General features: G+C 42.9%; 1 protein-coding gene across 1 annotated transcript in view; it reads right to left on the bottom strand.

Annotated features, from left to right (window-relative positions):
• GRIP1 (glutamate receptor interacting protein 1) overlaps nt 1-14,556 on the bottom strand; it is a 412,883-nt gene that overhangs the window by 46,974 nt on the left and 351,353 nt on the right. Inside the window, exon 18 of the mRNA XM_040490428.1 lies at nt 1,522-1,666. Within this exon, the coding sequence (XP_040346362.1) occupies nt 1,522-1,666 (145 nt within the window). The remainder of the gene's footprint in view (nt 1-1,521; nt 1,667-14,556) is intronic.

Genomic DNA, 14,556 nt, shown 5'->3' with positions numbered 1-14,556 from the left:
TCTCAGGGGAGCCCTGAGGATTAAACGGGGAATCTCATGTAAAGGGCTCAGCCTGCTGCTTGAAAGATGGATAAAGAAAATTTATTGATCGATGAACTAATAAACCTCTGGCCTTTTCTCTTCTCTTTCCGTCCTCACCCAGTTCTGAGCAGGCAGGTTGGAATTCATAATTCTGATGTTCACCATATCCATCTTTGGAAGCACTGGGTGGGGAAGGAGTAGGGTCATAAGCTTTCAAGCTCAGGGATGGTATAAACACTCAGATCTCTCCAAGCGCTAGCCTCTTATTGTACTGGCTCACTGTAAGCACGCTGAGGGAGGGAAGTGGCCCAGCTCACAGGCTGCTTGAGGCTGAGCGTTCTGACCACAGCTTGCTTCTGGGGCGCTGGGCAGCAGCAACTGGGGTAACAGAGGTGACACGCGGTCACACAGGTTACGAGAGCACGCTTAACGAGTGTACCGATGCATCTACTCTCAAGGAAATTTTTTCTTAGGGGGAAAAAAAAAGGATCACTTAATTCATTCATAAAGGATCTCCAGTTTATGAAAGATCTGTGTTGTAAACCACAGAACACTTGACCGGTAGGTGGCTGAATCAGATCAATATTAATCTTTTCTTGTTGTCTCCCTAACAGAGATATGTGGGACTGTCTCTCTAGCAGGGGAAGCTAGGAAAAGAGAATATCTGAAGAATACCACAGCGTCGGCATCTCTGTTAATATCGGACTGTGACATTCCTACAGGGTGAACCTTTCTGAGCTGTCTCAGTGCCCACATCTCCCAGATGAAGATGTTGGGGGAGCTGACTTCCACGGTGCCTGGAAGCTCCAAAGTTCTGCAGTGCTGCAGCTCTACTCTGCAAACCATTATTCGTGTCGGCATGAATGACGTGTGTGCTTCCCTGAGCAAGCCTACCAGAGGAAAGATCTGGTTATGGGGTTTGGAAGATGCACCATATCACGTCTCAGAAAGAAAAGCAGTTTAGCGGGGCTTGGGTGTGTGTGCGCATCATTGCCAACACAACAGATGGACCTTCTAAGTTACAAGACATTATGAAGATGGGTCACTACACTTTGTTTCCCCAAATCTTTGAAGACAAAGCCTGGGTCATCCTCTCTGGAAAACACAGCGGCCAAACCCAGTACCTGTCAGGTAACAGAGCCTCAGTAAATGTTTGCGGAATTGAACTGGACAAGCCTTTTAACCTCCCTGAACTTCAGTCTCCTCTCAAAATGGACACAATATAAACCCACCTCCAGTTGACTGTGGTCAAGCGTATACATTTCCGGAGAGTAATATCAAGGCTAAGCCCATGATATCTGTTACTGCCTGTAAGATGCCCCTCAAAGTCAAGTCGGAGCTCTGCCTGAGAGTTCTCAAGCTCTAAAATCAATTCTTTGTGCGGATCTGAAAAAGTCAACAGGTAACCAACCAGGAGAGGGGAGCATATTTCTATGCGGCTTGTGAGGACAGCAACCCATCTCAGACACAGGTAATTGTAGCATTTTCTTGAAATTTTACCTTTCAGCTAATCCCCCTTTAGTGAGGCTTGAAATGATTATAGGATCAAACGGCTCTTCAGTTCCTGAAATTGTGATGCCAAGGGGCCCCCCATAGCGCTTAAGCTCCACAGTGTAAATAATTGCTCCGGAACTTTCTTGCTCATCTGCAATAAACGCCAAGGAGTCATAATTGGTTTCTTTGGAAAAAGCGAAGTAAGAAGACACATATATTCATACACAAAATAAGAAACTCGAAACGTCATCGTGAAAACCTTACGTCTCAGGAAATCATTATCTGGGGAAGTAGAATCTCCTTAGGATATATCACATTCTAATACAGGGATGTGGTTACCTTAGTGTCCGGGAAGGGGTTCACTGCCTAATGACCTGTGTTTGAAATCAGTGAGTGAGCCACTGGGCTGGCACCGCAGGCCCTTTGGACGGTGTCCATACCTAGTACAGGGCTTGCCCAGCACTTGTGTGCCACAAATACCTGAGGCATGAGCGCATGGCTGAGGAGGAACTGAAGCAGGAGAGAGAGAGTCATGCAGTGACAGAGACCCGGCCAGGCCATTCCTATTTCCAGGCCTTTCCAAGCAAGCTAACTTCCAATATGAGAACATTTTACTCAGGGTTGGAGCAAACGTTAGCATATACATGGCCAAGCGGGGCTCGGACGAGGTGGCTTAGAAATCTAAAATCCCTTACACGTCATTCCACTGATTGTATCTTAAAACGTCAATCCTACGGATAAATTCACAGGTATTAAAGTCGTGGTTTGAATGGTTCTCTCTCCTCTGTTCTAGAGATTAAGAGCCATGCAAATCACGTTTCGGTAGCATATACCAGGCTGCCACGGTCATGAACTAACTTTCACCATTTAACATTGGTATGAAGGAAATCCTCTGTTAATGCGGTCTTCCTACAGCACTGGCCTGCAAGATGTCACGGGACACCTTTAACATTGTTGGGGGTTTTCAGTGTGTCAGGGTTACAAATATGCAGTCTCAGATTTCAAAGTGTTTTTCTTTGCTTGTGACATGCTTCAGGTCCTCGGGCATTTCTCGTTCTATTCCTTGTGCCCCGGACCCGCGAATGGCTAAGGAGCTGTTTCATTTCTGTACCCAAGGATACAGTGAAATGGTCCCGGAGCTACTTTAACACAGTTTTACAATCAGACTGTATCCTAGTTAAGCATTACCACAGTCACATTTCTGCAAGGAGCAGCTGTTCATTTATGACATGAAACCCTGAAATAAGGAGGAAAAGAAGAGCCTGAATTAACGATTCAATTATCAACTGTGTACAGTGAACAATTATAATGAGCATAAAACGAAAGGTCTGTAGAGTAGTGTAGGAAGTGATATGTTCTCTCCTGCCAGCGTTTACTCCATTCTTGCCATAGACTGCGACTTCTGGAATGTACCCATCCCCTCCACTTCCTCGGTACTCTACTCCTAATAAGCTCCATGCACAGAGAATTCAAGACCGTCTACCACACACGGCAATGCTTAAATCAACCTCTTACGATATAAAAATATCCAATATTACACTCAAATCTGTACTGGCAGACAAGAAGCCTCCACATCCAGTGTCAAGAGCTTTAGTTTGACGGCTCACAAACTACTTACAGGCTTCTACCCAAGTGGCCAACAAGGTGGTGATCATGTGCTAGGGAGCTGCTGAAGGAAGCAGGAGGATACAGTACCGTGTGGAGGCAGAGGTCAAAAGTCTAAATTTTCGACACTATGATATGTCATCATCCTTCAGAGCTGGCTTTGACATAAAGGAATAGGGTATTATCGGATAGATTACATGTACTTCGTAGACTGTGCTATCAACTATATTCTGGATAGAATTCTAGGTGAGTCATTTGATTAGTAGACCTTGGCATTATTAAATATTAGTCACCCCCGGGGCACTCACTCTACAGGTCATTCAGTGCGGGTGTTTATGCCAGTGGAAAGACCCTGACCCTTATTGTTCTGCCTTATAGGGCAAGCAGGAACACTGCTTTGTCAATGGACACCAAATAGTCTGGACTTGGCCATGGATGCTTAATGGGAGTTGTGGGAAATGACAGCTGCCCAGTACCGGAACCCAGCAACCTGTGGGAAGTTTCAGTTAAAACTTCAGTCCAGATGAAAATAACCACTGGTGTATAGGAAGCTGGGCTTGGGTGCAGTCCCACTAGCTGGGAAAAGGTGGAAAAGTTGGCTCTATTTCACTTCTTCTTTAGGCGATCCAGAGTGAGTGCCCTGGGTGGTTTTTGTTGTTGTTGTTGTTTTTGTTTTTTTGTTTTTTGTTTTTGACAGTTTTGCAACTTGCATCACAAAGATGGCAAAATAACACCAGAATAGAGCGAATGGGTTTAAGACAGGCCACTTTATGTAGGGACATTTAAAAAAAAATTTTTTTTTTAACGTTTATTTATTTTTGAGACAGAGAGAGACAGAGCATGAACGGGGAAGGGTCAGAGAGAGAGGGAGACACAGAATCAGAAGCAGGCTCCAGGCTCTGAGATGTCAGCACAAAGCCCGACGCGGGGCTCGAACTCACGGACTGCGAGATCATGACATGAGCCGAAGTCGGCCGCCCAACCGACTGAGCCACCCAGGCGCCCCTATGTAGAGACATTTTTAAAGTAGGCAGCTGAGGCCTCACAATAACAAGCCATCAAGGCACTCCATGAGTTAAGGCACTCCATGAGTTTAAATTGTGACGGGGATGCCAATTAAAAAAATGGCAGGAATTTAGTGAGGAAGGACACACTCCTGTTATCTGTCACGTTGGGATGGAAACAGGAAGAAGTGAGGCTATGTTAGATTATGACAGAAATAGAAGCTTATTTCTGAATTCTTCATTAAGTAAATTGTCAGGAACAAAGACCAGAAAGGGAATATTTAAGAGACATTTCAACCAAAAACAATGAGTAGGTTTTTTGTACCAAATTAAAACCAACTGTTGTTTTTTTTATTAAAAAAACATTTTGTAAATGTTTAGTTTTGAGACAGAGAGAGGACAGAGCATGAACAGGGGAGGGGCAGAGAGAGAGGGAGACACAGAATCTGAAACGGGCTCCAGGCTCTGAGCTGTCAGCACAGAGCCCGACGCGGGGCTCGAACTCACGGACCGTGAGATCACGACCTGAGCCGAAGTCGGACGCTTAACCGACCAAGCCACCCAGGCGCCCGTTTTTTTTTTTTTTTTAATCAATCTATCAGTTTATCTATCTATCTCTACCTACATAACTAATGACACACACACACACACACACACACGTAAATCAAGGAAATGGCACACTGAATGAATATTGGATGATATGAGGAATTATTGCTAATATTTTAAACTGTAATGATATGGAGCTACATCTTTTAGAAATCCTTTAAAAGAATATCATTTATAGATACATTAATAGTGTTTATAAGGTGGGGTGATAGGTGTCTAGAATTTGTTCAATGTAATTCAGTGTGTGGGTGGAGTGGGGAAATTAGGATAAGAGTGGAGCTGTATAACAAGATTGATCCTAAGTTAACAGTTGTTGATGCTTGGTGGTGTTGGATGGTCCATGCCACCATTCTTCTCCATTTAAAAAATACATTTGAAGTTTTCGTAATAAAATTGTTTTATTATTTATTTATTTAAAAATATTGTTATGTTTATTTTTCAGAGCAAGAGAGACAGAGCGGGAGCAGGGGAGGGGCAGAGACAGAGGGAGACACAGAATCCGAAGCAGGCTCCAGGCTCCGAGCGGTCAGCACAGAGCCGGATGCGGGGCTCGAACTCACGAACCGCGAGATCATGACCTGAGCCTAAGTCGGATGCTTAACCGACTGAGCCACCCAGACGCCCGAAAACTGTAAAAATATCGAGACATCTGGGTGGCTCAGTTGGAGGAGCATGCGACTCTTGATCTCAGAGTCCCGAGTTCCAGTCCTACCTCAGGTGTAGAGGTTACTTAAACAAACTTAAAAAAAAAAAAAAAAAGATAGAAATTTCCTTAGAAAACACTCATGGATGCCTTGAGTAAACGATTATTTAATTAGTCTGGCTTCCTTACTTTCACAGACGGTGGTGGCTGCACACACACTGCCGCATCCAGACCCTTATGAGCCATCTGTCCACCAGGCGACGTTCCCAGAACTTCCCACCGACACTCGCTCTAGAAGAGGCCCCCACCTCAGCTCTGCCCTGTTTTTTCAGTTTCTTCCTAAATTGTTTTCCTGGTTGGGCTCCTGCCTTTGCCCCTCCCCCACATCTATTTTCACCAGTGCTGCCAATAGACAATTCCTCCTCTTTTCTTCCCAGAATATTTTTAAGGCATAAATCTGAATATGTTACTGTCTTACTTGAAGCTTTCCTGTAAGTTCCTCAGTTCTTTTGAGAATAAAATACAACCACTTTGTATGAGCTGACTGGGAGCCTCTGAGTCCCCAGAGGGTCATGCCCCCTCTCCCACCACAGTCCCATCTCCTAACTTCTCTCCTCACTGAACCAGCCGTAGCTCCTTAAAGCGTAGTTAGAAAAGTGCTTTTCTAACATCTTCAACCTGGCTTGTGTTACTCCCTACGCACAAACGCCTTTCTCCGGAGAATTTCTACCCTTCCTTTGAGACTTGGCTCATGTGTCTTGTCTTTCAGGAAGCCTTCCTGGTTACCCGGCCACGGCCAGCAGCTTTTCCAGGGGATCCCATATCTCCTGTGTATTCTACCAGTGTTCTCAACTCCTCTTCATTCTTGTTCCCCTCCTCAAGGAGAAACATTCAATTCAATTTAAATTCTCTGTAACAAGAGAAATTAAATCTGAAGAATGGATTCAGTCAGGTAAGGTTGAGCTTTGAAGGGCCACAAACCATTCTAATGTAACGTCTAAGATTCTTTGCTCCCTGAGAACCAATATTTGCCCCCATCAAGAATGCATGCATGTTCTAGTATATACTTTTCACTCTGTGTTTGAATGATTTCTCTACTTGTCTCCGCCATTCGAATAGGATCACCTTGAAAATAGACATGTTGTCTTCATATCCCCAGAACAATGTCTGGCACCCCGGGGACTTTGGTAAACGGCTGGACAAATGAGCGAGAGGATAAGTGGATGTTGTTAGCCCGACTCACAGTTCTGAGGGATGCAGTCTCTAAGAGAGCCTCATGAGTCACTGTCCTGGTGACTCTGAGGTCTAGTTTTCTTCCGCAAGGTGATGTAAACCCAACTATGGCTCACTCAAAGAGTGACAGTAAGACCCGGGCTGCCACCGTGGGGACCAGCAAACCTAGGGCATCCTCCCTCCACAGCGCTGAGAGTGTCTGAGTCAGCTTCAGGCTACACTTCCCACTCCATCTGTCTTCTCAGGCTTTAGCCCAACTGGCAGTTGTAAGGTCCTACAGCTTAGGAGGGTGATAACCGCCATTCATGCTCAGGCCATTTTGGAGGTGGAAGCATTCCAAGACCCTCTCTCCTTGAGGCTGCTCCAGCTTAGAAAGGAGCAACGGGAGTGTTTAGCCAGAACAAAAACTTTCTGAGAAGAAAAAAATGCAGGATCGCCAGTAAGTTTCAAAGTGAGCCCAAACAGATGTTAATGATATTATAAGAAGCTTTTATATCGCAACAGAAGGTTTACAACTATTAGCAAAAGACATGAAAGGGGGCCAGCCTACTTGTTTGTTCTGCTCGGCTCTAGTTAAGAAAATTAATGGGACCACAGAACAGATGCAAAATTGCAGCGTTACTTATCTACAATGTTATTTTCGGGCGTCTTGAGTGTTGACTATTTAACCAAATGAACACTATCCGGCTTGAATCCATAATGGCAGCTGCTTCTGTGACCAAACGGGGGGCCTGGATTTGGGAGAGAGCCCTTGGAATGCATAAATGTACAGGTCAGTCAAAGTTCACTTCAACTAAAAGCGACAGAATTCATTTCACGGAGTATGGCTATGTTTCTTGGAGGACAGGACTGAGAAAATAAACCATTTAGAACAACACCCCTTACAGCTTCCTACTCTTGTGTGGTCATTTTATCTGGCCACTAAATAGTGTACCAACGGAGCTCCAAGGAGTTGCTCAGTGTCAGAGAGGAGAATTTGAATTTCTTTTATGATAATTATATATGTATATATAATATATACGTATATACATATATATATATATATATACATACATACATACACATCTCCACATTACGCTTTGTGACTGTGCTTCTCAAAGTGTAGTCTGGGGACTAGGAACTTCAGCATTATCTAAGAACTTGTTGTAAATACACATTCTCTTCACCTCAGACCTATAGGAATCCCCAAGTCTGGGGAGGAACCCAGTCATCTGTGTTTTAATAAGACTTCTAGGTGATTCTGACTAGAGTTTGAGAACCATTACTCTGAGGGGCGCCTGGGTGGCTTAGTCAGTTGAGCATCACACTTTGGCTCAGGTCATGAATTCAAGCCCCACATTGCACTCTCTGATGTAAGCCTGTCGCGAAGAGCCCACTTTGGATCCTCTGTCCCCTCTCTCTACCTCTCTCCTGCTTGCACTCTCCCCCAAATAAATAAATATTTAAAAAAATAAAACCATCACTCTGAGATCAAGCATGAAAAAAGGGAAGATACCCCCCCGCCCCCCTTTTTAAAAATCTATTATAGGTTCTTTCTTGAAGCCAGTCTTTTGCCAAAACCACCCCTTAACCACCGCTCCTAGCACAGCAAGGATCATTCTTGCTTGCTTGTAATGGGGACTTTCTGCTACTTCAGTCTAGATTTGAGGGGGAGAAAAGCTAGGGGAAATTACTGAAAAAAAAAAAATGAAAGCTCAAATCTTTGAAGGGCAGATTTCACTGGTACTAAAGCTATCTGTGCACAAGGCTCTGTTTGGAAAGGCATAAAGGTAATTTGCTTTTGATGGGACAAACTGTAGCCAGGAAATGTTTCTCTATATAAATTAGAGCCCATGGAGGTAAAATATTGCATTTCTGGTCTCTGAAAACATGCTCTATATTATAAGAGAGGTCTCTTGATCTGCAGATCAAGAGAGAAATCGCTAACAGCTATATATTTGATTGGCACAAAGGCAGTAATACAGAGCACACAGGCCCTTAGGAATTATTTGACACACATTTGCAAGTCTCCACCTATTTCTTCCTTCAAGTCCCCAAATTCTCAACTGTTTTGCTTCAGGGCTGCTTCTCGGCTAGCCACTCTCCCTCTCTTCATTTACATTGGATCTAGACACAATCAAAAAAAGACAATAGATTTTATTTCAAGAGGGTTATTTGCATCTTTGGGGACCTAAGGATTGGGTAACAGCCCTTGTTTTGGAGCCTTGGACCCAGGCAAGAGCCATCTGGCTCTACTTGGCTTATCCTCCTGTGGTAATGAAAGATGACAAACACAAAAGCTCCTGAAGGCAGAATGGTCACTGAACATCGCGGGGAGGGAGGGAGGCAAATCCCTACAATTCCAAGGGTTCCAAAAGATTTGGACATCGTAAAATAGAGCTAAGATTAACGTAAAAGCATCCTAATACTGGCAGCTGGTAGTTAGGATTCATTGAGCCCTAGTAGGCACCACACATCACTGCTGCACGCTTACATGTATCACCTCCTTGGATCCTTGAAAACAGCCATGTGAAATAGGCATTAAATGGACATGTACAGATGAAGAAACGGATGCTCAGAGAATTTAATTTTCCCATTTCCCAGCTTGTCAGTTGTGAAGCTAGCCTAGAGCTCTTAGTCATTTCACTCTCTTGCTCCCCGAGGCTGTGCCCCATTCTTCACTAAACAATGGCAACCGGGTCATCACTGACCAAATACTATGGCCTCACTCCCCTGCTTTAAGTCTTTTAATGGCTCCCATTGGCTTCTGGAGTAAGGTTTGAATTTCTTAACATGGGTTAGGACTGTAATGGTCTGGCTTCAGTATATCTTTCTACTTGCCAACTACCGAGTCCTTACACATAATTTGTGCACCGGCTACATCTGTTACTAGGATGTGTCATGCTTTCTGATCTCCTGCTTTGGCTCACTGTCTTCTGGTTAATTCTAACAACACCTCCCAAACCCTTTCAAGACCAAAGTGGTTAGAAATCCTTGAGCTCCCCAGGCTCAAATGGATGCCTCCGTATTCTCTTAACATTTTGTGCTTACACCTAGCCCATTCATCATACTACCAATTATTTTCTTCTGTGTCTCATATAAGGTGGTGACTGATTTGGGGGTAGGGATTGTGTGTGTGTGTGTGTTTTTTTTAATGTTTTATTTATTTTTGAGACCGAGAGAGACAGGGCATGAGCAGGGGAGGGGCAGAGAGAGAGGGAGAATCCGAAGCAGGCTCCAGGCTCCTAGACGTCAGCACAGAGCCCGACGTGGGGCTCGAACCCATGAACTGTGAGATCATGACCTGAGCCGAAGTTGGACACCCAGCCAACTGAGCCACCCAGGCGGCCCGATTGTGTCTTTTTTAATCTAAGAACTGGCTGACCCTAACACCTCATACACATCAAATACATGCCGATGGCATGATTGAATGGAAAACAAAGACTTTAACAATTTTGAGAGTAGTTCTACCATCTCCTTGGGTAAGGTACAAGGCAGAGCAATAAAATTAGTGTAACGGGAAGACGTGCCCACATTTTGAAGCCACAGCTATTAAACCCAACTGCAGTATTGCAGTATTGCTAGCTTAGGAAAAGAAGTTCTATCACGTATGGTTATAAACTTTCTGCAATTGATGAGAGCAGCAAGGATTGAGGGGGCAGGGTCAAGGAAAGCACTGGAAGACTCCCAGAGTACAGAAAGTCCAACATGAATATGAACAACATTTTAGGGAGTGGAGACTATATGCTGAATATTGCCATTTTAAAACACTGAGACCAAGGATGGTAATAATTCACATCACCAGTTTAATTTCAGATTAAGCACAGCGTCAAACTTCCCAAATCAGTGACTTGTTATGATTAATGCTTACTTCCCATTCATTTAAATCTTGCTGAATGATAAGAACAAAGGTGGAGAAAGGCATTTTAGGAAGCAGTAGTCATAAAAATAGTCCCCATGTATTGAACACCAACTGTGCCAGTAAATATTTCTATTACTAAGTGACAACTGCTCCGTAAGGCGAGTATTGCTGTCTGTACATTACTGAAAATATAGTGGAATCTCAGATTGGTTCAGTAGCTTGCCCAAACTCACACAGCTCAAATGTGGTGGAACTGGACTTTAAACTCAGGCCTGATCTTAAAGCATTGTGCTCTTTAGGACCACAGAGTCTGCCTTGAACTAACTCATTTTGAATCATTTCCTCCCCCACTCCTTGCTCTGTTCTGAATAAGAGTAGTCAGCTACTCAAGTTATACAGTACTTTACATCCTCATGTTGGAAGAGGATATAGAAACACTTAAATTCTTCCGAATCAATGATCAGATGGTAATTTTCAAATAGTGGTCTGTTATAAAAACATGTCTGAATGAGTATATATTTTCATATGCCAATTCGAGAAAATCTGGTTTGGGTAAACATGTCTCTCACATCTATACTTACAGTCTTATTTTGGGTAGGTGCACAGTTTTCAACGGAAGGATTTAGAATTTTAAAAATAGGACCTCCTTGGTGCACCTGGGTGGCTCAGTCAGTTAAGCCTCTGACTTCGGCTCAAGTCATGATCTCGCAGTTCACGAGTTAGAGCCCCACGTCGGGCTCTGTGCTGACAGCTCAGAGCCCGGAGGGAGCCTGCTTCGGATTCTGCGTCTCCCTCTCTCTATGTCCCTGCCCTGGTTGTTCTCTCTCTCTCTCTCTCTCTCTCTCTCTCTCTCAATCTGTCTCAAAAATAAATTTTTTAAAATTTTTTTTTTTTTCAACGTTTATTTATTTTTGGGACAGAGAGAGACAGAGCATGAACGGGGGGAGGGGCCGAGAGAGAGGGAGACACAGAATCGGAAACAGGCTCCAGGCTCTGAGCCGTCAGCCCAGAGCCTGACGCGGGGCTCGAACTCCCGGACCGCGAGATCGTGACCTGGCTGAAGTCGGACGCTTAACCGACTGCGCCACCCAGGCGCCCCTCAAAAATAAATTTAAACAATTAAAAAATTAAATAAAATAAAAATACGACCTCCTAAAAAAATAAAAAAAAACTTAATAAGCATGATAATTACCATAATACTAGGCATGGGGATTGTAGGGTGAAAGGGGAAAGGGGGGGAAGATGAACTGAAGGCATGAAGCAACTGAAAGTAAGACCTGACTCTCCAAGTGCTCAGTTAATGTTTCTGGAACTCTTCCTGCCTGACATGTCTGCACAGCCTGGTGTTGGAACTGGGAACACCGCCAACTGTGAGCACTATACATATTCATCTCTGGCTTGGGTTTTTTACTCTGCAAGGAAGGTGGCTGAGATCTGCTTAGCTTGGCAAATCATACAAAATGGGCTTCTCCACAGAGTGTTGCCTCTTCACTAGGACACAGCCCAGACTGATGCTTGAGGCTTTATCCTTTTTGGAAATAAATCCCCCAAAGAAAGTGCAACTGAAGCATGCTTGTAAAGAGAAGAATGCAAACGTTGGTACAGAAAATCAGTTGCTTGAGAAATAATGAGTGGAAAATTTTAAACGTTGGTTATAAAATATATTTGAATACAATCATCCTTGAATACAATATATTTGAATACAATACAGAGCCTTACCAGCTCTGCTGATGGATGCAACTACCAGTTTGTTTTAGCTTTGGATAGGAATCAAAACCACATGACCACAAACTCTAGATCTAGATGGCTTAATTATAGAAGATTCTAGAGCACTGACAATAACTCGTCTTTGGTTGGAACGAAGCTCTCTTAACCACTCTCTCTGTAACCATTACTGGATTAACTGATTCTCCATCCTCTTTGTAAAATGTACCTTTCTTTTTTTTTTGAATTTTTTGAATGTTTAGTTATTTTTTGAGGGAGAGAGAGAGAGAGACAGAGACAGAGACAGAGCATGAGTGGCAGAAGGGCAGAGAGAGAGGGAGACACAGAATCCAAAGCAGGCTCCAGGCTCTGAGCTGTCAGCACAGAGCCTGACATGGGGCTCGAACTCACAGACTGCAAAATCATGACCTGAGCTGAAGTCGGAGGCTTAAGACTGAGCCACCCAGGTGCCCCTAAAATGCACCTTACAATGCCATAGAATGCTCTAGTGTAATAGGTCTCTCTCTCTAGTACCTCTGTGAATCTCTGTTCCTGCTAACAATTGTGTTGTAAGCTTAAAAATTCAGTCAATTTAGTTTATTCCCAAGCTTGTTGATGTTAGTTTTAATAGTTTTTGTAACTATGTAATCTGATGAATCTCACATAACCTATGAAACCTGAGTACAGTGGTTCTATGAAAACAAAATCAAATTCTTTGGAAAGATTCAATAAGGGAGGTCGTTAGGCAAAAATCTACTGTTAATTCTGTAGAAGAAAAACTTGAAAATATTGGGCAAGTAAAAAAATCTAAATGGAGTAAACATTCAGATTAAATTCTTTAAATTTTCACTATATTAAAACAAAAACAAAACTGGAGATCATGAGCTGTATATTATATGTATGGTTTAGGAATCCAAACAAGTAAAAAGACTTGTAACTGTGATCAGCAGAATGATATTCATAGCAAAGAAGTTGGCTTCACCCCTGAGATTGGTAAAATTTTAAGTTAAATGTTTATGCTATCCATAGCTATCATTTTCTGTTAATTCCCCACATTAGCTGTGTCATTCAATTATGGACTTTTTTCAATCAGCTCTAGGTTCTTATCATAATCAGATAAAAGACCCTCTACTACTGCTCAGACTGTGTTCCTTGGACCACAGTAGGAAGGCTGCTAGAAATGCAGAGTCTCGGGCCTCATCTGGGTGTAATATCCAGGAACTGTGTTCTAACAAGCTCTTCAGGTGATTCTGAGGCCCTTAAAGTTTGAGAAGCCTTGTCCCATTGTGTTCCTCCATTACTGGAAACACTACCAATGAATATAGCCCTTTTAGAAAACAACAGGATACTTCCAATCCATGAGCATGGAAAATTTTTCCATTTCTTTGTGTCTTCTTCAATGTCTTTCATAAGCTTTCTATAGTGAAAGATATATGATTTCACTCATATGTGGAATTTGAGAAACTTAACAGCTGATCATAGGGGAAGGAAGGGAAAAATAAGATAGAAACAGAGAGGGAGGCAAACCATAAGAGACTCTTTACTTTTTTTTAAGTCTCTACCTCATGGAAAAAAAATTTTTAAGTGTTTTATTTTTATTTTTATTCTTTGGAGACAGAGAGTGCGAGGGGGGGGGGGGGGGAGAGAGAGGGAGAATAAGAATCAAAAGCAGGCTCCAGACTCTGAGCTGTCAGCACAGACCCCGACGTGGAGCTCGAGTCCAGGAACTGTGAGATCATGACCTGAGCCGAAGTCTGATGCTTAACTGACTGAGCCACCCAGGTGCCCTTATAAGAGATTCTTAAATACAGAGAACAAACTGAGGGTTGTTGGGGGGTGGGGTGGGGTAAGTGGGTGATGGGCAATAAGGAGGGTGCTTGTTGAGATGAACACTGGGTGTTATATGTAAGAGATGAATCACTGGGCTCTACTCTTGAAGCCAAGACTACACTGTATATTAAGTAACTTGAGAATTAAAAATAATTAAAGAAAAAAAAAAGAAAACAATATGATACAAGACCCATCAGGAATCATGAGAAGTTCCTTTTTACTCTTACTCAGCAGTTCTACTTCTAAAAATATTTCCTAAGGGAATAACTCAAAGGAAGAAGAAGAGTTGAGTAAAGATATCCATACGTAAAGATGTCTGTGATTGTACTATCTACAATAACTGGAAGCCATCTAAGTAAGAAGAGAAAAATGATAAATAAATTACAGACAGACTGGTAGATATTAAGTGTTTGAAAAGTGGGTAATGTGCTTATGAAGGTGTAACACACACTGATTATGTAATACAAATATCAACTAGAAAATGACTAGTTCCATTGTGTTAGGGTAGTATTGGGTGATGCTTTAGTTTTCATTTAAAAAAAATTTTTTTTTCAACGTTTATTTATTTTTGGGAC

This window comes from Herpailurus yagouaroundi, unplaced genomic scaffold (assembly GCF_014898765.1).
Source record: "Herpailurus yagouaroundi ecotype Mexico unplaced genomic scaffold, PumYag 182, whole genome shotgun sequence".
Taxonomy (NCBI): Eukaryota; Metazoa; Chordata; class Mammalia; order Carnivora; family Felidae; genus Herpailurus; species Herpailurus yagouaroundi.
The sequence above is the reverse complement of the archived record's forward strand: the minus strand, read 5'-3'. Positions and strand labels throughout refer to the sequence as shown.